At 55.5% G+C, this 18,580-nt stretch overlaps 1 protein-coding gene across 1 annotated transcript in view; it reads left to right on the forward strand.

Annotated features, from left to right (window-relative positions):
- The window catches only part of dgki (diacylglycerol kinase, iota), a 338,338-nt gene that overhangs the window by 178,888 nt on the left and 140,870 nt on the right, over positions 1-18,580 (forward strand). The window contains exons 23-24 of the mRNA XM_068000112.1: positions 15,376-15,445; positions 17,991-18,031. Of these exons, the coding sequence (XP_067856213.1) occupies positions 15,376-15,445; positions 17,991-18,031 (111 nt within the window). The remainder of the gene's footprint in view (positions 1-15,375; positions 15,446-17,990; positions 18,032-18,580) is intronic.

The following is an 18,580-nucleotide window of genomic DNA, read 5'->3' on the forward strand; positions in this document are numbered from 1 at the left end:
TCACTGAGGTGGAGGAGAGTGCCAATGTTCACTGAGGGGGAGGAGAGTGCCAGAGTTCACTGAGGGGGAGGAGAGTGCCAGTGTTCACTGAGGGGGAGTGGAAGAGTGCCAGTGTTCACTGAGGGGGAGGGGAAGAGTGCTAGTGTTCACTGAGGGGGAGGAGAGTGCCAGTGTTCACTGAGGGGGAGGAGGAGTGTGCCAGTGTTCACTGAGGTGGAGGAGAGTGCCAATGTTCACTGAGGGGGAGGAGAGTGCCAGAGTTCACTGAGGGGGAGGAGAGTGCCAGTGTTCACTGTGGGGGGAGGGGAAGAGTGCCAGTGTTCACTGAGGGGGAGGGGAAGAGTGCCAGTGTTCACTGAGGGGGAGGAGAGTGCCAATGTTCACTGAGGGGGAGGAGAGTGTCAGAGTTCACTGAGGGGGAGGAGAGTGCCAGTGTTCACTGAGGAGGGGGAGGAGAGTGCCAGTGTTCATTGAGGGGGAGGGGAAGAGTGCCAGTGTTCACTGAGGGGGAGTGGAAGAGTGCCAGTGTTCACTGAGGGGGGAGGAGAGTGCCAGTGTTCACTGAGGGGGAGGAGGAGTGTGCCAGTGTTCACTGAGGTGGAGGAGAGTGCCAATGTTCACTGAGGGGGAGGAGAGTGCCAGAGTTCACTGAGGGGGAGGAGAGTGCCAGTGTTCACTGAGGGGGAGTGGAAGAGTGCCAGTGTTCACTGAGGGGGAGGGGAAGAGTGCTAGTGTTCACTGAGGGGGAGGAGAGTGCCAGTGTTCACTGAGGGGGAGGAGGAGTGTGCCAGTGTTCACTGAGGTGGAGGAGAGTGCCAATGTTCACTGAGGGGGAGGAGAGTGCCAGAGTTCACTGAGGGGGAGGAGAGTGCCAGAGTTCACTGAGGGGGAGGAGAGTGCCAGTGTTCACTGTGGGGGGAGGGGAAGAGTGCCAGTGTTCACTGAGGGGGAGGGGAAGAGTGCCAGTGTTCACTGAGGGGGAAGAGAGTGCTAGTGTTCACTGAGGGGGGAGGGGAAGAGTGCCAGTGTTCACTGAGGGGCAGGAGAGTGCTAGTGTTCACTGAGGAGGGGGAGGAGAGTGCCAGTGTTCATTGAGGGGGAGGGGAAGAGTGCCAGTGTTCACTGAGGGGGAGGGGAAGAGTGCCAGTGTTCACTGAGGGGGGGAGAGTGCCAGAGTTCACTGAGGGGGAGAAGAGTGCCAGTGTTCACTGAGGAGGGGGAGGAGAGTGCCAGTGTTCATTGAGGGGGAGGGGAAGAGTGCCAGTGTTCACTGAGGGGGAGGGGAAGAGTGCCAGTGTTCACTGAGGGGGAGGGAAGAGTGCCAGTGTTCACTGAGGGGGAGGAGAGTGCCAGAGTTCACTGAGGGGGAGGAGAGTGCCAGTGTTCACTGATGAGGGGGAGGAGAGTGCCAGTGTTCACTGAGGGGGAGGGGAAGAGTGCCAGTGTTCACTGAGGGGGAGGGGAAGAGTGCCAGTGTTCACTGAGGGGGGGAGAGTGCCAGTTTTCACTGAGGGGGAGGAGAGTGCCAGTGTTCACTGAGGGGGGGGAGAGTGCCAGTTTTCACTGAGGGGGAGGAGAGTGCCAGAGTTCACTGAGGGGGGAGGGGAAGAGTGCCAGTGTTCACTGAGGGGGAGGAGAGTGCCAGTGTTCACTGAGGGGGAGGAGAGTGCCAGTGTTCACTGAGGGGGAGTGGAAGAGTGCCAGTGTTCACTGAGGGGGAGGATAGCGCCAGTGTTCACTGAGGGGGAGGAGAGCGCCAGAGTTCACTGAGGGGGAGGAGAGTGCCAGTGTTCACTGATGAGGGGGAGGAGAGTGCCAGTGTTCACTGAGGGGGGAGGGGAAGAGTGCCAGTGTTCACTGAGGGGGAGGGGAAGAGTGCCAGTGTTCACTGAGGGGGGAGGGGAAGAGTGCCAGTGTTCACTGAGGGGGAGGGAAGAGTGCCAGTGTTCACTGAGGGGGAGGAGAGTGCCAGAGTTCACTGAGGGGGAGGAGAGTGCCAGAGTTCATGAGGAGGAGGAGGAGGAGGAGAGTGCCAGTGTTCACTGAGGAGGAGGAGGAGAGTGCCAGTGTTCACTGAGGAGGAGGAGGAGAGTGCCAGCGTTCACTGAGGGGGAGGAAGAGTGCCAGTGTTCACTGAGGGGGAGGAGGAGAGTGCCAGAGTTCACTGAGGGGGAGGAGAGTGCCAGTGTTCACTGAGGAGGAGGAGGAGAGTGCCAGAGTTCACTGAGGGGGAGGAGAGTGCCAGTGTTCACTGAGGGGGAGGAGAGTGCCAGAGTTCACTGAGGGGGAGGAGAGTGCCAGTGTTCACTGTTGAGGAGGAGGAGAGTGCCAGTGTTCACTGAGGGGGGAGGGGAAGAGTGCCAGTGTTCACTGAGGGGGAGGAGAGTGCCAGAGTTCACTGAGGGGGAGGAGAGTGCCAGAGTTCACTGAGGGGGAGGAGAGTGCCAGTGTTCACTGTTGAGGAGGAGGAGAGTGCCAGTGTTCACTGAGGGGGGAGGGGAAGAATGCCAGTGTTCACTGAGGGGGGAGGGGAAGAGTGCCAGTTTTCACTGAGGGGGAGGAGAGTGCCAGAGTTCACTGAGGGGGAGGAGAGTGCCAGAGTTCACTGAGGAGGAGTAGGAGAGTGCCAGTGTTCATTGAGGGGGAGGGGAAGAGTGCCAGTGTTCACTGAGGGGGAGGAGAGTGCCAGTGTTCACTGAGGGGGGAGGGGAGGAGTGCCAGTGTTCACTGAGCAGAAGGAGGAGAGTGCCAGTGTTCATTGAGGGGGAGGGGAAGAGTGCCGGTGTTCACTGAGGGGGAGGAGAAGAGTGCCAGTGTTCACTGAGGGGGAGGAGAGTGCCAGTGTTCACTGAGGGGGAGGGGAAGAGTGCCGGTGTTCACTGAGGGGGAGGGGAAGAGTGCCAGTGTTCACTGAGGGGGAGGAGAGTGCCAGTGTTCACTGAGGGGGAGGAGGAGAGTGCCAGTGTTCACTGAGGGCAAGGAGAGTGCCAGTGTTCACTGAGGGGGGTGGAAGAGTGCCAGAGTTCACTGAGGGGGAGGAGGAGAGTGCCAGTGTTCACTGAGGGCAAGGAGAGTGCCAGTGTTCACTGAGGGGGGTGGAAGAGTGCCAGAGTTCACTGAGGGGGAGGAAGAGTGCCAGTGTTCACTGAGGGGGAGGAGAGTGCCTGTGTTCACTGAGGGGGAGGAGAGTGCCAGAGTTCACTGAGGGGGGAGGGGAAGAGTGCCAGTGTTCACTGAGGGGGAGGGGAAGAGTGCCAGTGTTCACTGAGGGGGAGGAGAGTGCCAGAGTTCACTGAGGGGGAGGAGAGTGCCAGTGTTCACTGAGGAGGAGGAGGCGAGTGCCAGTGTCCATTGAGGGGGAGGGGAATAGTGCCAGTGTTCACTGAGGGGGAGGGGAAGAGTGCCAGTGTTCACTGAGGGGGAGGAGAAGAGTGCTAGTGTTCACTGAGGGGGAGGAGAGTGCCAGTGTTCACTGAGGGGGAGGAGGAGTGTGCCAGTGTTCACTGAGGTGGAGGAGAGTGCCAATGTTCACTGAGGGGGAGGAGAGTGCCAGAGTTCACTGAGGGGGAGGAGAGTGCCAGTGTTCACTGAGGGGGAGTGGAAGAGTGCCAGTGTTCACTGAGGGGGAGGGGAAGAGTGCTAGTGTTCACTGAGGGGGAGGAGAGTGCCAGTGTTCACTGAGGGGGAGGAGGAGTGCGCCAGTGTTCACTGAGGTGGAGGAGAGTGCCAATGTTCACTGAGGGGGAGGAGAGTGCCAGAGTTCACTGAGGGGGAGGAGAGTGCCAGTGTTCACTGTGGGGGGACGGGAAGAGTGCCAGTGTTCACTGAGGGGGAGGGGAAGAGTGCCAGTGTTCACTGAGGGGGAGGAGAGTGCCAATGTTCACTGAGGGGGAGGAGAGTGTCAGAGTTCACTGAGGGGGAGGAGAGTGCCAGTGTTCACTGAGGGGGAGGAGAGTGCCAGTGTTCACTGAGGAGGGGGAGGAGAGTGCCAGTGTTCATTGAGGGGGAGGGGAAGAGTGCCAGTGTTCACTGAGGGGGAGTGGAAGAGTGCCAGTGTTCACTGAGGGGGGAGGAGAGTGCCAGTGTTCACTGAGGGGGAGGAGGAGTGTGCCAGTGTTCACTGAGGTGGAGGAGAGTGCCAATGTTCACTGAGGGGGAGGAGAGTGCCAGAGTTCACTGAGGGGGAGGAGAGTGCCAGTGTTCACTGAGGGGGAGTGGAAGAGTGCCAGTGTTCACTGAGGGGGGAGGGGAAGAGTGCCAGTGTTCACTGAGGGGGAGGAGAGTGCCAGTGTTCACTGAGGGGGAGGAGGAGTGCGCCAGTGTTCACTGAGGTGGAGGAGAGTGCCAATGTTCACTGAGGGGGAGGAGAGTGCCAGAGTTCACTGAGGGGGAGGAGAGTGCCAGTGTTCACTGTGGGGGGAGGGGAAGAGTGCCAGTGTTCACTGAGGGGGAGGGGAAGAGTGCCAGTGTTCACTGAGGGGGAGGAGAGTGCCAATGTTCACTGAGGGGGAGGAGAGTGTCAGAGTTCACTGAGGGGGAGGAGAGTGCCAGTGTTCACTGAGGGGGAGGAGAGTGCCAGTGTTCACTGAGGAGGGGGAGGAGAGTGCCAGTGTTCATTGAGGGGGAGGGGAAGAGTGCCAGTGTTCACTGAGGGGGAGTGGAAGAGTGCCAGTGTTCACTGAGGGGGGAGGAGAGTGCCAGTGTTCACTGAGGGGGAGGAGGAGTGTGCCAGTGTTCACTGAGGTGGAGGAGAGTGCCAATGTTCACTGAGGGGGAGGAGAGTGCCAGAGTTCACTGAGGGGGAGGAGAGTGCCAGTGTTCACTGAGGGGGAGTGGAAGAGTGCCAGTGTTCACTGAGGGGGAGGGGAAGAGTGCTAGTGTTCACTGAGAGGGAGGAGAGTGCCAGTGTTCACTGAGGGGGAGGAGGAGTGTGCCAGTGTTCACTGAGGTGGAGGAGAGTGCCAATGTTCACTGAGGGGGAGGAGAGTGCCAGAGTTCACTGAGGGGGAGGAGAGTGCCAGTGTTCACTGTGGGGGGAGGGGAAGAGTGCCAGTGTTCACTGAGGGGGAGGGGAAGAGTGCCAGTGTTCACTGAGGGGGAGGAGAGTGCTATTGTTCACTGAGGGGGGAGGGGAAGAGTGCCAGTGTTCACTGAGGGGGAGGAGAGTGCTAGTGTTCACTGAGGGGGAGGAGAGTGTCAGAGTTCACTGAGGGGGGGGAGAGTGCCAGTGTTCACTGAGGAGGGGGAGGAGAGTGCCAGTGTTCATTGAGGGGGAGGGGAAGAGTGCCAGTGTTCACTGAGGGGGAGGAGAGTGCCAGTGTTCACTGAGGGGGAGGGAAGAGTGCCAGTGTTTACTGAGGGGGAGGAGAGTACCAGAGTTCACTGAGGGGGAGGGAAGAGTGCCAGTGTTCACTGAGGGGGAGGGAAGAGTGCCAGTGTTCACTGAGGTGGAGGAGAGTGCCAGTGTTCACTGAGGGGGAGGAGGAGAGTGCCAGTGTTCACTGAAGTGAGAGGGGGTGTGGAAGAGTGCCAGTGTTCACTGAGGGGGGAGGGGAAGAGTGCCAGTGTTCACTGAGGGGGGGAAGAGTGCCAGTGTTCACTGAGGGGGAGGGAAGAGTGCCAGTGTTCACTGAGGGGGAGGAGAGTGCCAGAGTTCACTGAGGGGGAGGAGAGTGCCAGTGTTCACTGAGGGGGAGGAGGAGAGTGCCCGTGTTCACTGAGGGTTAGGGGAAGAGTGCCAGTGTTCACTGAGGGGGAGGGGAAGAGTGCCAGTGTTCACTGAGGGGGAGGAGAGTGCCAGTGTTCACTGAGGAGGGGGAGCAGAGTGCCAGTGTTCATTGAGAGGGAGGAGAGTGCCAGTGTTCACTGAGGGGGAGGAGGAGAGTGCCAGTGTTCACTGAGGGGGAGGAGAGTGCCAGTGTTCACTGAGGGGGAGGAGGAGAGTGCCAGTGTTCACTGAAGTGAGAGGGGGGGTGACAGAGTGCCAGTGTTCACTGAGGGGGAGGAGAGTGCCAGAGTTCACTGAGGGGGAGGAGAGTGCCAGTGTTCACTGATGAGGGGGAGGAGAGTGCCAGTGTTCACTGAGGGGGAGGGGAAGAGTGCCAGTGTTCACTGAGGGGGAGGGGAAGAGTGCCAGTGTTCACTGAGGGGGGGAGAGTGCCAGTTTTCACTGAGGGGGAGGAGAGTGCCAGTGTTCACTGAGGGGGGGGAGAGTGCCAGTTTTCACTGAGGGGGAGGAGAGTGCCAGAGTTCACTGAGGGGGGAGGGGAAGAGTGCCAGTGTTCACTGAGGGGGAGGAGAGTGCCAGTGTTCACTGAGGGGGAGGAGAGTGCCAGTGTTCACTGAGGGGGAGTGGAAGAGTGCCAGTGTTCACTGAGGGGGAGGATAGCGCCAGTGTTCACTGAGGGGGAGGAGAGCGCCAGAGTTCACTGAGGGGGAGGAGAGTGCCAGTGTTCACTGATGAGGGGGAGGAGAGTGCCAGTGTTCACTGAGGGGGGAGGGGAAGAGTGCCAGTGTTCACTGAGGGGGAGGGGAAGAGTGCCAGTGTTCACTGAGGGGGGAGGGGAAGAGTGCCAGTGTTCACTGAGGGGGAGGGAAGAGTGCCAGTGTTCACTGAGGGGGAGGAGAGTGCCAGAGTTCACTGAGGGGGAGGAGAGTGCCAGAGTTCATGAGGAGGAGGAGGAGGAGGAGAGTGCCAGTGTTCACTGAGGAGGAGGAGGAGAGTGCCAGTGTTCACTGAGGAGGAGGAGGAGAGTGCCAGCGTTCACTGAGGGGGAGGAGAGTGCCAGTGTTCACTGAGGGGGAGGAGAGTGCCAGAGTTCACTGAGGGGGAGGAGAGTGCCAGTGTTCACTGTTGAGGAGGAGGAGAGTGCCAGTGTTCACTGAGGGGGGAGGGGAAGAGTGCCAGTGTTCACTGAGGGGGAGGAGAGTGCCAGAGTTCACTGAGGGGGAGGAGAGTGCCAGAGTTCACTGAGGGGGAGGAGAGTGCCAGTGTTCACTGTTGAGGAGGAGGAGAGTGCCAGTGTTCACTGAGGGGGGAGGGGAAGAATGCCAGTGTTCACTGAGGGGGGAGGGGAAGAGTGCCAGTTTTCACTGAGGGGGAGGAGAGTGCCAGAGTTCACTGAGGGGGAGGAGAGTGCCAGAGTTCACTGAGGAGGAGTAGGAGAGTGCCAGTGTTCATTGAGGGGGAGGGGAAGAGTGCCAGTGTTCACTGAGGGGGGAGGGGAAGAGTGCAAGTTTTCACTGAGGGGGGGAAGAGTGCCAGTGTTCACTGAGGGGGGGAAGAGTGCCAGTGTTCACTGAGGGGGAGGAGGAGAGTGCCAGTGTTCACTGAAGTGAGAGGGGGGTGGAAGAGTGCCAGTGTTCACTGAGGGGGAGGAGAGTGCCATTGTTCACTGAGGGGGAGGAGAGTGCCAGAGTTCACTGAGGGGGGGAGGGGAAGAGTGCCAGTGTTCACTGAGGGGGAGGAGAGTGCCAGAGTTCACTGAGGGGGAGGAAGGGTGCCAGAGTTCACTGAGGGGGAGGAGAGTGCCAGTGTTCACTGAGGGGGAGGAGAGTGCCAGTGTTCACTGAGGGGGAGTGGAAGAGTGCCAGTGTTCACTGAGGGGGAGGAGAGTGCCAGTGTTCACTGAGGGGGAGGGGAAGAGTGCCAGTGTTCACTGAGGGGGAGGGAAGAGTGCCAGTGTTCACTGAGGGGGAGGAGAGTGCCAGAGTTCACTGAGGAGGAGGAGAGTGCCAGTGTTCACTGAGGAGGAGGAGGAGGAGAGTGCCATTGTTCATTGAGGGGGAGGGGAAGAGTGCCAGTGTTCACTGAGTGGGAGGAGAGTGCCAGTGTTCACTGAGGGGGAGGGGAAGAGTGCCAGTGTTCACTGAGGGGGAGGGGAAGAGTGCCAGTGTTCACTGAGGGGGAGGAGAGTGCCAGTGTTCACTGAGGGGGAGGAGAGTGCCAGTGTTCACTGAGGAGGAGGAGGAGGAGGAGGAGGAGGAGAGTGCCAGTGTTCAATGAGGGGGGAGGGGAAGTGTGCCAGTGTTCACTGTGGGGGAGGGGAAGAGTGCCAATGTTCATTGAGGGGGAGGGAAAGAGTGCCAATGTTCATTGAGGGGGAGGGGAAGAGTGCCAGTGTTCACTGAGAGGGAGGGGAAGAGTGCCAGTGTTCACAGAGGGGGAGGGGAAGAGTGCAAGTGTTCACTGAGGGGGAGTGGAAGAGTGCCAGTGTTCACTGAGGGGGAGGAGAGTGCCAGTGTTCACTGAGGGGGAGGAGAGTGCCAGTGTTCACTGAGGGGGAGGGGAAGAGTGCCAGTGTTCACTGAGGGGGAGGAGAGTGCCAGTGTTCACTGAGGGGGGAGGGGAAGAGTGCCAGTGTTCACTGAGGGGGAGGGGAAGAGTGCCAGTGTTCAGTGAGGGGGAGGAGAGTGCCAGAGTTCACTGAGGGGGAGGAGAGTGCCAGTGTTCACTGAGGAGGAGGAGGAGGAGAGTGCCAGTGTTCAATGAGGGGGGAGGGGAAGTGTGCCAGTGTTCATTGAGGGGGAGGGGAAGAGTGCCAATGTTCATTGAGGGGGAGGGGAAGAATGCCAGTGTTCACTGAGGGGGAGGGGAAGAGTGCCAGTGTTCACAGAGGGGGAGGGGAAGAGTGCAAGTGTTCACTGAGGGGGAGTGGAAGAGTGCCAGTGTTCACTGAGGGGGAGGAGAGTGCCAGTGTTCACTGAGGGGGAGGGAAGAGTGCCAGTGTTTACTGAGGGGGGAGGGGAAGAGTGCCAGTTTTCACTGAGGGGGAGGAGAGTGCCAGAGTTCACTGAGGGGGAGGAGAGTGCCAGAGTTCACTGAGGAGGAGTAGGAGAGTGCCAGTGTTCATTGAGGGGGAGGGGAAGAGTGCCAGTGTTCACTGAGGGGGGAGGGGATGAGTGCAAGTTTTCACTGAGGGGGGGAAGAGTGCCAGTGTTCACTGAGGGGGGGAAGAGTGCCAGTGTTCACTGAGGGGGAGGAGGAGAGTGCCAGTGTTCACTGAAGTGAGAGGGGGGTGGAAGAGTGCCAGTGTTCACTGAGGGGGAGGAGAGTGCCAGTGTTCACTGAGGGGGAGGAGAGTGCCAGAGTTCACTGAGGGGGGGAGGGGAAGAGTGCCAGTGTTCACTGAGGGGGAGGAGAGTGCCAGAGTTCACTGAGGGGGAGGAAGGGTGCCAGAGTTCACTGAGGGGGAGGAGAGTGCCAGTGTTCACTGAGGGGGAGGAGAGTGCCAGTGTTCACTGAGGGGGAGTGGAAGAGTGCCAGTGTTCACTGAGGGGGAGGAGAGTGCCAGTGTTCACTGAGGGGGAGGGGAAGAGTGCCAGTGTTCACTGAGGGGGAGGGAAGAGTGCCAGTGTTCACTGAGGGGGAGGAGAGTGCCAGAGTTCACTGAGGAGGAGGAGAGTGCCAGTGTTCACTGAGGAGGAGGAGGAGGAGAGTGCCATTGTTCATTGAGGGGGAGGGGAAGAGTGCCAGTGTTCACTGAGTGGGAGGAGAGTGCCAGTGTTCACTGAGGGGGAGGGGAAGAGTGCCAGTGTTCACTGAGGGGGAGGGGAAGAGTGCCAGTGTTCACTGAGGGGGAGGAGAGTGCCAGTGTTCACCGAGGGGGAGGAGAGTGCCAGTGTTCACTGAGGAGGAGGAGGAGGAGAGTGCCAGTGTTCAATGAGGGGGGAGGGGAAGTGTGCCAGTGTTCACTGAGGGGGAGGGGAAGAGTGCCAATGTTCATTGAGGGGGAGGGGAAGAGTGCCAATGTTCATTGAGGGGGAGGGGAAGAGTGCCAGTGTTCACTGAGGGGGAGGGGAAGAGTGCCAGTGTTCACAGAGGGGGAGGGGAAGAGTGCAAGTGTTCACTGAGGGGGAGTGGAAGAGTGCCAGTGTTCACTGAGGGGGAGGAGAGTGCCAGTGTTCACTGAGGGGGAGGAGAGTGCCAGTGTTCACTGAGGGGGAGGGGAAGAGTGCCAGTGTTCACTGAGGGGGAGGAGAGTGCCAGTGTTCACTGAGGGGGGAGGGGAAGAGTGCCAGTGTTCACTGAGGGGGAGGGGAAGAGTGCCAGTGTTCACTGAGGGGGAGGAGAGTGCCAGAGTTCACTGAGGGGGAGGAGAGTGCCAGTGTTCACTGAGGAGGAGGAGGAGGAGAGTGCCAGTGTTCAATGAGGGGGGAGGGGAAGTGTGCCAGTGTTCATTGAGGGGGAGGGGAAGAGTGCCAATGTTCATTGAGGGGGAGGGGAAGAATGCCAGTGTTCACTGAGGGGGAGGGGAAGAGTGCCAGTGTTCACAGAGGGGGAGGGGAAGAGTGCAAGTGTTCACTGAGGGGGAGTGGAAGAGTGCCAGTGTTCACTGAGGGGGAGGAGAGTGCCAGTGTTCACTGAGGGGGAGGGAAGAGTGCCAGTGTTTACTGAGGGGGAGGAGAGTACCAGAGTTCACTGAGGGGGAGGAGAGTGCCAGTGTTCACTGAGGGGGAGGAGAGTGCCAGTGTTCACTGAGGGGGAGGGAAGAGTGCCAGTGTTCACTGAGGGGGAGGAGGAGAGTGCCAGTGTTCACTGAGGTGGAGGAGAGTGCCAGTGTTCACTGAGGGGGAGGAGGAGAGTGCCAGTGTTCACTGAAGTGAGAGGGGGTGTGGAAGAGTGCCAGTTTTCACTGAGGGGGAGGAGAGTGCCAGTGTTCAAAGAGGGGGAGGAGAGTGCCAGTGTTCACTGAGGGGGAGGAGAGTGCCAGTGTTCACTGAGGGGGAGTGGAAGAGTGCCAGTGTTCACTGAGGGGGGAGGGGAAGAGTGCCAGTGTTCACTGAGGGGGAGGGAAGAGTGCCAGTGTTCACTGAGGGGGAGGGAAGAGTGCCAGTGTTCAATGAGGGGGAGGAGAGTGCCAGAGTTCACTGAGGGGGAGGAGAGTGCCCGTGTTCACTGAGGGGGGAGGGGAAGAGTGCCAGTGTTCACTGAGGGGGAGGAGAGTGCCAGTGTTCACTGAGGAGGGGGAGGAGAGTGCCAGTGTTCATTGAGGGGGAGGGGAAGAGTGCCAGTGTTCACTGAGGGGGAGGAGAGTGCCAGTGTTCACTGAGGGGGAGGGAAGAGTGCCAGTGTTTACTGAGGGGGAGGAGAGTACCAGAGTTCACTGAGGGGGAGGAGAGTGCCAGTGTTCACTGAGGGGGAGGAGGAGAGTGCCCGTGTTCACTGAGGGGGGAGGGGAAGAGTGCCAGTGTTCACTGAGGGGGAGGGGAAGAGTGCCAGAGTTCACTGAGGGGGAGGAGAGTGCCAGTTTTCACTGAGGAGGGGGAGGAGAGTGCCAGTGTTCACTGAGGGGGAGGAGGAGAGTGCCAGTGTTCACTGAGGGGGAGGAAGAGTGCCAGAGTTCACTGAGGGGGGAGGGGAAGAGTGCCAGTGTTCACTGAGGGGGGAGGGGAAGAGTGCTAGTGTTCACTGAGGGGGAGGGAAGAGTGCCAGCGTTCACTGAGGGGGAGGAGAGTGCCAGTGTTCACTGAGGGGGGAGGGGAAGAGTGCCAGTGTTCACTGAGGGGGAGGGGAAGAGTGCCAGTGTTCACTGAGGGGGAGGGAAGAGTGCCAGCGTTCACTGAGGGGGAGGAAGAGTGCCAGAGTTCACTGAGGGGGAGGGGAAGAGTGCCAGTGTTCACTGAGGCGGGGAAGGGAAGAGTGCCAGTGTTCACTGAGGGGGAGGGAAGAGTGCCAGTGTTCACTGAGGGGGAGGAGAGTGCCAGAGTTCACTGAGGGGGAGGAGAGTGCCAGTGTTCACTGAGGGGGAGGGGAAGAGTGCCAGTGTTCACTGAGGCGGGGAAGGGAAGAGTGCCAGTGTTCACTGAGGGGGAGGGAAGAGTGCCAGTGTTCACTGAGGGGGAGGAGAGTGCCAGAGTTCACTGAGGGGGAGGAGGAGAGTGCCAGTGTTCACTGAGGGGGAGGGGAAGAGAGCCAGTTTTCACTGAGGGGGACGAGAGTGCCAGTGTTCACTGAGGGGGAGGAGGAGGAGAGTGCCAGTGTTCACTGAAGTGAGAGGGGGGGTGGAAGAGTGCCAGTGTTCACTGAGGGGGAGGAGAGTGCCAGTGTTCACTGAGGGGGGAGGGGAAGAGTGCCAGTTTTCACTGAGGGGGGGAGGGGAAGAGTGCCAGTTTTCACTGAGGGGGACGTGAGTGCCAGAGTTCACTGAGGGGGAGTAGGAGAGTGCCAGTGTTCATTGAGGGGGTGTAGGAGAGTGCCAGTGTTCACTGAGGAGGAGTAGGAGAGTGCCAGTGTTCATTGAGGGGGTGTAGGAGAGTGCCAGTGTTCATTGAGGGGGAGGGGAAGAGTGCCAGTGTTCACTGAGGGGGGAGGGGAAGAGTGCAAGTTTTCACTGAGGGGGGGGAAGAGTGCCAGTGTTCACTGAGGGGGAGGAGAGTGCCAGTGTTCACTGAGGGGGAGGAGGAGAGTGCCAGTGTTCACTGAAGTGAGAGGGGGGGTGGAAGAGTGCCAGTGTTCACTGAGGGGGTGGAGAGTGCCAGTGTTCACTGAGGGGGAGGAGGAGAGTGCCAGTGTTCACTGAAGTGAGAGGGGGGGTGGAAGAGTGCCAGTGTTCACTGAGGGGGAGGAGAGTGCCAGTGTTCACTGAGGGGGAGGAGAATGCCAGTGTTCACTGAGGGGGAGGGAAGAGTGCCAGAGTTCACTGAGGGGGGAGGGGAAGAGTGCCAGTGTTCACTGAGGGGGGAGGGGAAGAGTGCTAGTGTTCACTGAGGGGGAGGGGAAGAGTGCCAGTGTTCACTGAGGGGGAGGAGAGTGCCAGAGTTCACTGAGGAGGAGGAGAGTGCCAGTGTTCACTGAGGAGGAGGAGCAGGAGAGTGCCAGTGTTCACTGAGGGGGGAGGGGAAGAGTGCCAGTGTTCACTGAGGGGGAGGAGAGTGCCAGTGTTCACTGAGGGGGAGGAGAGTGCCAGTGTTCACTGAGCAGGAGGAGGAGAGTGCCAGTGTTCACTGAGGGGGAGGGGAAGAGTGCCAGTTTTCACTGAGGGGGACGAGAGTGCCAGTGTTCACTGAGGGGCAGGAGGAGAGTGCCAGTGTTCACTGAGGGGCAGGAGGAGGAGAGTGCCAGTGTTCACTGAAGTGAGAGGGGGGGTGGAAGAGTGCCAGTGTTCACTGAGGGGGAGGAGAGTGCCAGTGTTCACTGAGGGGGAGGAGAGTGCCAGTGTTCACTGAGGGGGAGGAGAGTGCCAGTGTTCACTGAGGGGGAGGAGAGTGCCAGTGTTCACTGAGTGGATGAGAATGCCAGTGTTCACTGACGGGGAGGAGGAGGAGAGTGCCAGTGTTCACTGAAGTGAGAGGGGGGGTGGAAGAGTGCCAGTGTTCACTGAGGGGGAGGAGAGTGCCAGTGTTCACTGAGGGGGAGGAGAGTGCCAGTGTTCACTGAAGTGAGAGGGGGGGTGGAAGAGTGCCAGTGTTCACTGAGGGGGAGGAGAGTGCCAGTGTTCACTGAGGGGGAGGAGAGTGCCAGTGTTCACTGAGGGGGAGGAGAGTGCCAGTGTTCACTGAGGGGGAGGAGAGTGCCAGTGTTCACTGAGTGGGAGGTGAGTGCCAGTGTTTATTAATGAGTGGGGGGAGGAGGGAGAATGCCAGTGTTTATTAATGAGTGGGGGGAGGAGGGAGAATGCCAGTGTTTATTAATGAGTGGGGGGAGGAGGGAGAATGCCAGTGTTTATAATGGGAAGGGAAGAAAGAACCTCCATTTTGCACCTTTCACATCCTCAAGATGTCCCAAAACATTGGCAGCCAATGACTTATTTTTAAAGTGTAGTGACTATTATTTTTAGGCAAACACAGGAGCCAATTTACACACACCAAGGTCCTACAAACAGCAAATGAGATAATGACCAGTTTATTTCTTTTTGGTGGTGTTGTTTGTTGGCCAGGACACCAGGAATCCCGACATGGGAATCTTTGACATCCACTTGAGCAGGCGGATAGGGCCCTGGTTTAATATCTCATCCAAAAGAGGGACTGCCAGCTTTAAGGGTCACGGTGGGGGAAGTGCCCCAGCTTGAACTGGGTTTAGAGAAAAAGTATCAGTTTGAACTGGGTTTCACGGGGGAGAAGAATGTCAGGTTGAGTTGAGCAGGGAGAGGGAGAAGTGATCTAGTGAGAATTGGGAGGGTTGGAGGAGAAGAGAATTGTGCTTGAAAGGGTGGGCAGTTAGATGGGTTACAGTGCCTCAGTGAAGTGTGTCTGAAGTGGGTGGAGTTCGTCTAGAACCAGAGTGGCTGAATGAGGAAGAGTGACTGTGAGGAAACTGATAATCTAGTTGGTCATTTTGTTTTTCCTTTCATAAGATTAAAAATCTATCTGTTATGAAGTGTAAAAGTGCTTAAAATTAGCCTGAGTGCACCATTTTTCCAGTAAAAATTCAAACGTTTTGCAGGGGAGTGCGTTTCAGGGCCTTCCAGAAATACACAAATAATTCCGGGCCTCCAATAGTTGGCTTTCTTCCTTCAGGCTTTTACATACTTTCCTCCAGTAACAGTGAAGGAATGTTGTCTCTACCAACCACGGGTTACGAAGCCCGTGTACCGACTTGTTCTCACATGTCATTGCCTTTTAAGCAAGGCCGTTCTTGATTGGAGCCTGAAGCTGACCCTTACTTTTATTGGAGGTTAATAATGGAGAGTTAGCTCTGTAGAGTGGAATAAATGGAATTTAGCTCTGTGTCTGTGTCTGTTTTCCTCAATCACCAATTCTTTAGCTTGTCTCAGTATTCAAAAAAAAACACCTCACACTTATTGTGTTGGAAAGCCCTTGATCTCGGTCTGTGAAGAGGGAGATAAGAGAGGGGGAAAGCTTTTACAAGGGAATAACCAAGGCAGAGAGGCCGGAAAAGACAGACAGACTGCAGGGAGAGGAGGTTCTGCCCAGGGCTGCTGGCTAGAATGCAGAGGAGCTACTCTAATTTAAATAAATAAGATGATCCACTGATGTGGAGAAGTGCAGCATGTTCGTTATTTTATATTGTTATGTAAAGACAAGTTGCATTGATTAAAATTGGTGCAATCGATTGAAACTGCTGCTGTGTGTGTTCACCTGAAGTGAAATAAGGCAACTTAATGATTCATATCAAGTTTTGTCTCATCAACAGTTTGTTTGGTCCACCTTCAGAGAGATTGATGAAATACACGTGTGATAAACACGAGTAGCTGCACCAAATCACAAGGGAGTATATTGTCACACCCTCTGGTTACACTATCATAGAAGGAGTTATAGGACAGTGTGGGTCAACTCCCATAAAAGATGCTCAGACTGCTTATGGGAGTGACTGACATCACTGGTATCTACAACAGACCCGAACCGGGGCAGTTTCTTTGGTGATGTATGTCCTCAATTTCCCAGAGAAATGACCGAGTTTTCCCTCATTCTCAGGACAATGAGACTTCCCAGCGACGGATGTTGTCTTCCCAGAATCTTTCTCCCAAATGGTGCTTCCTAGATTGTGAGTAACTGCAGATGTGCAGCCATGGCAAAGCTATCCCTTTATTCTTCATTCATTATTCTTCCCACTCTGTAAGGGTAGCATCATCAATAAGATCCCATTGTCCTTCACTCATTATTCTCCTCAATCCAGGAGGAAGGGTAATATCATCAATAAGCTCCAATGTTCTTTATTCATACCATTGTTGAGGGTAACAGTATCAATATATTTATTCTTCATTCATTGACCCTCCACATGCCATGAAAAATCAGCAACACTATCACCGAGAGCTGAATGTAATGACTGGCTAAAATGTTCTTCAGAACTGTTGATCTCAATAAAAGGCAACAGCACATTTGATTTTGAGTAGCTTCCAACACTGATGTGCCCCCTAAACAATTAATATACTTCAAGACTTAATGTAGTCTTCAACACTAACCTGCTTGCGACATTATTGTGCCTCATACAATAATGTCTCCCAACTATCCAGTCAGAGCTAGTTTATCTCGAGCACCACAAGTGCCCCAGAAGCTGATGTACCCTTGAACATTATTGTGCTCCACAAACACCATTGTGACCAAACACAAGCATGCTCAAACGCTAATATATCTTTCAAACACTGGAGTGCATCCAAACGACAACATACACCCCTGAAAATGTTATGTGCTGACCACTAAACCTGCTCAGCTGATGCACCAAACACTGATGTACCTCAAACCTTAATGGGGGGGAGAAATTCGTCATGTGCCCAAAGAACAAATTTGGCGGAGCAAGCACTCCACATGGCCCGAGGCCCAAGCCAAATTTGTCTTCGGCAGCTCGCCAGTCGGAGAAGACGATAAATCGGCCGGCTGCTGTGCTGAGCCGGCCGGCAGGTCAGGTCTTGAGAGGGGGGGGGAGGCGATGTGGGGAGGGCCTCGAACAGGCCGGCAGCAGGCCGGAGGGTTTTTTGTGGGTCCAGGGCGAGCCCACCAGCTTCCCTTGGGCCGTTCAGCACCTGGTACGACTAGGCGGGACACAGGCTCCACCCGTTTGTACCTGAACGTTGCTCCTACAACCGGCGTAGGACCACGATTTGCATACTTCAGGAGATTAATGCCTGTTTCAGGCAGGTGCCTGGACAACTTAAAGTTGCACGTGCCAATATGGCGTCCGGCACAATCCGGCGTGAAATTCAGTGGTCTAGCCCCGATTCCACATTGGAAAAACAGACGGCTGTGAGTTGAATTTCACCCCCAGTTTGTCTCAAAGTTTCAGACACTAATACACCCACAGATACTGATAAACCTCAAAAGCACAGGGGGCAATTTTAACCCTTACCCATCGATTTCCTGGCTGCTTCGCGTCTATCTTGATTTTATCCTGCCCTTCTGAGCAGGCAGCAAAGGCTGTAGTCAGCGAGCTCCTTCCTTCAATGTGCAGATCAGGGTCCAATAATGTCATCAGGCCCTGACTAAAATTTTAACTCTGGCTTGATCGGGGAAGTTGAGTGAGAGGCATATTACTCCACCTCTGTGAGGGGTATTCACTCCATCTCTCTCTCTCTCACTCTATCTGAGGGGTATTCACTCCATCTCTCTCTCTCTCACTCTATCTGAGGGGTATTCACTCCATCTCTCTCTCTCTCACTCTATCTGAGGGGTATTCACTCCATCTCTCTCTCTCTCACTCTATCTGAGGGGTATTCACTCCATCTCTCTCTGTGTAAGGGGTATTCACTCCATCTCTCTCTCTCTCTCTCTCTGTGTGAGGGGTATTCACTCTCTCTCTCTCACTCTATCTGAGGGGTATTCACTCCATCTCTCTCTGTGTAAGGGGTATTCACTCCATCTCTCTCTCTCTCTCTCTCTCTCTCTGTGAGGGGTTTTCGCTCCAACTCTCTCTATATGAGGGTCTTTTCACTCTCTGTCTCTGTGAGAAGGTCCCCACATTTTAACAGGTTACATTTTGCTTTTGGCCAGTAGAGGGCCGATTAGTATGAGCCCCCGAACATAGGAAGCAGATGGTCCATGCACCATTCACCTGCATGGCCAAGTGAGTCTTTGTTTTGTTCTTTTGCTAAATGGATCAGTTTTGGTACAAAGTTTGTATGAAATCCCCCTGCTGGAGTTTACTGGAGGCACTAACGTCAATGGGTTAAAAAAATGTGTAAACAAATTTCATGCACAAGCCTTACCGAATCTGTACCCTAATATTGTACATCACAATTTCATCCATCTCTGGTTCCATCCTAAATATACTTTCACATTTGTTTTTGAAGAGAATAAATCCAGGAAAAATAATTTTTGAAGCACAAAATATTTAAAGGAAGGAGTTACCTCAGTTTTGGTAGTTTATTTCATTGTTGTTTCTTTGGTTGATGTTTCTTTCTTTGGTGGTTGTGGTTTCTTTGACTCTTGTTCTTTTTTGGTTCTTGTTCCTTTGGTTGTTGACTCTTTGGTTGCCATTCTTGTGTTTCTCAGTGCTCCCAGAATAGCTCTATCTGTTAAGCCCCACTCAAACTTATATCACTTATACTTTTGATACTGTGTTTCACGTTCACTTACTGTCCTTTCTTTCTTTGCAGCAACTTCTTTGGACCGATTCTACCGCATTGACAGAGCCCAGGTATGAGTCGTCAGCTGGCAGTGCCCATCTTATTTGCACTCACTTCTTAGTATTGGACCCATTTTCCATGCTGCAGAGTATGATGAAATAATGTTATAACTAACACGCTCAGAACCTTTGTTGTACTTTGAACAATATTTATTAAGCTAGTTTAGATCATTGAGTATTGTCCCACTGTAATTAGCCTGGCAGGGTGGACATGGCTCTACGCATGACAGCCTGGCTTCAGTTGATTAATAAAACAACAAGTTGCATTTATATAATTAAAAGCAAAATACTGCAGATGCTGGAAATCTGAAATAAAAACAGAAAATGCTGGAAATACTCAGCAGATCAGGCAGCATCTGCGGAGAGAGAAACAGAGTTAATGTTTCAGGTCGAGGACCTTACTTCAGAACTGGAAGAAGTTGAGGAGTAAACAGTTTTTAAGAAAGTACAGAGCCAGGGAAAGGGGGGGGGGAAGGGAGGGAAGGAAAGAACAAAAGGGAAGGTCTGTGATAGGGTGGAGGGCAGGAGTGATTAAATGACAAAAGGGATTATGGTGGAAGA

This window comes from Heptranchias perlo, chromosome 18 (genome assembly GCF_035084215.1).
Source record: "Heptranchias perlo isolate sHepPer1 chromosome 18, sHepPer1.hap1, whole genome shotgun sequence".
NCBI lineage: Eukaryota > Metazoa > Chordata > Chondrichthyes > Hexanchiformes > Hexanchidae > Heptranchias > Heptranchias perlo.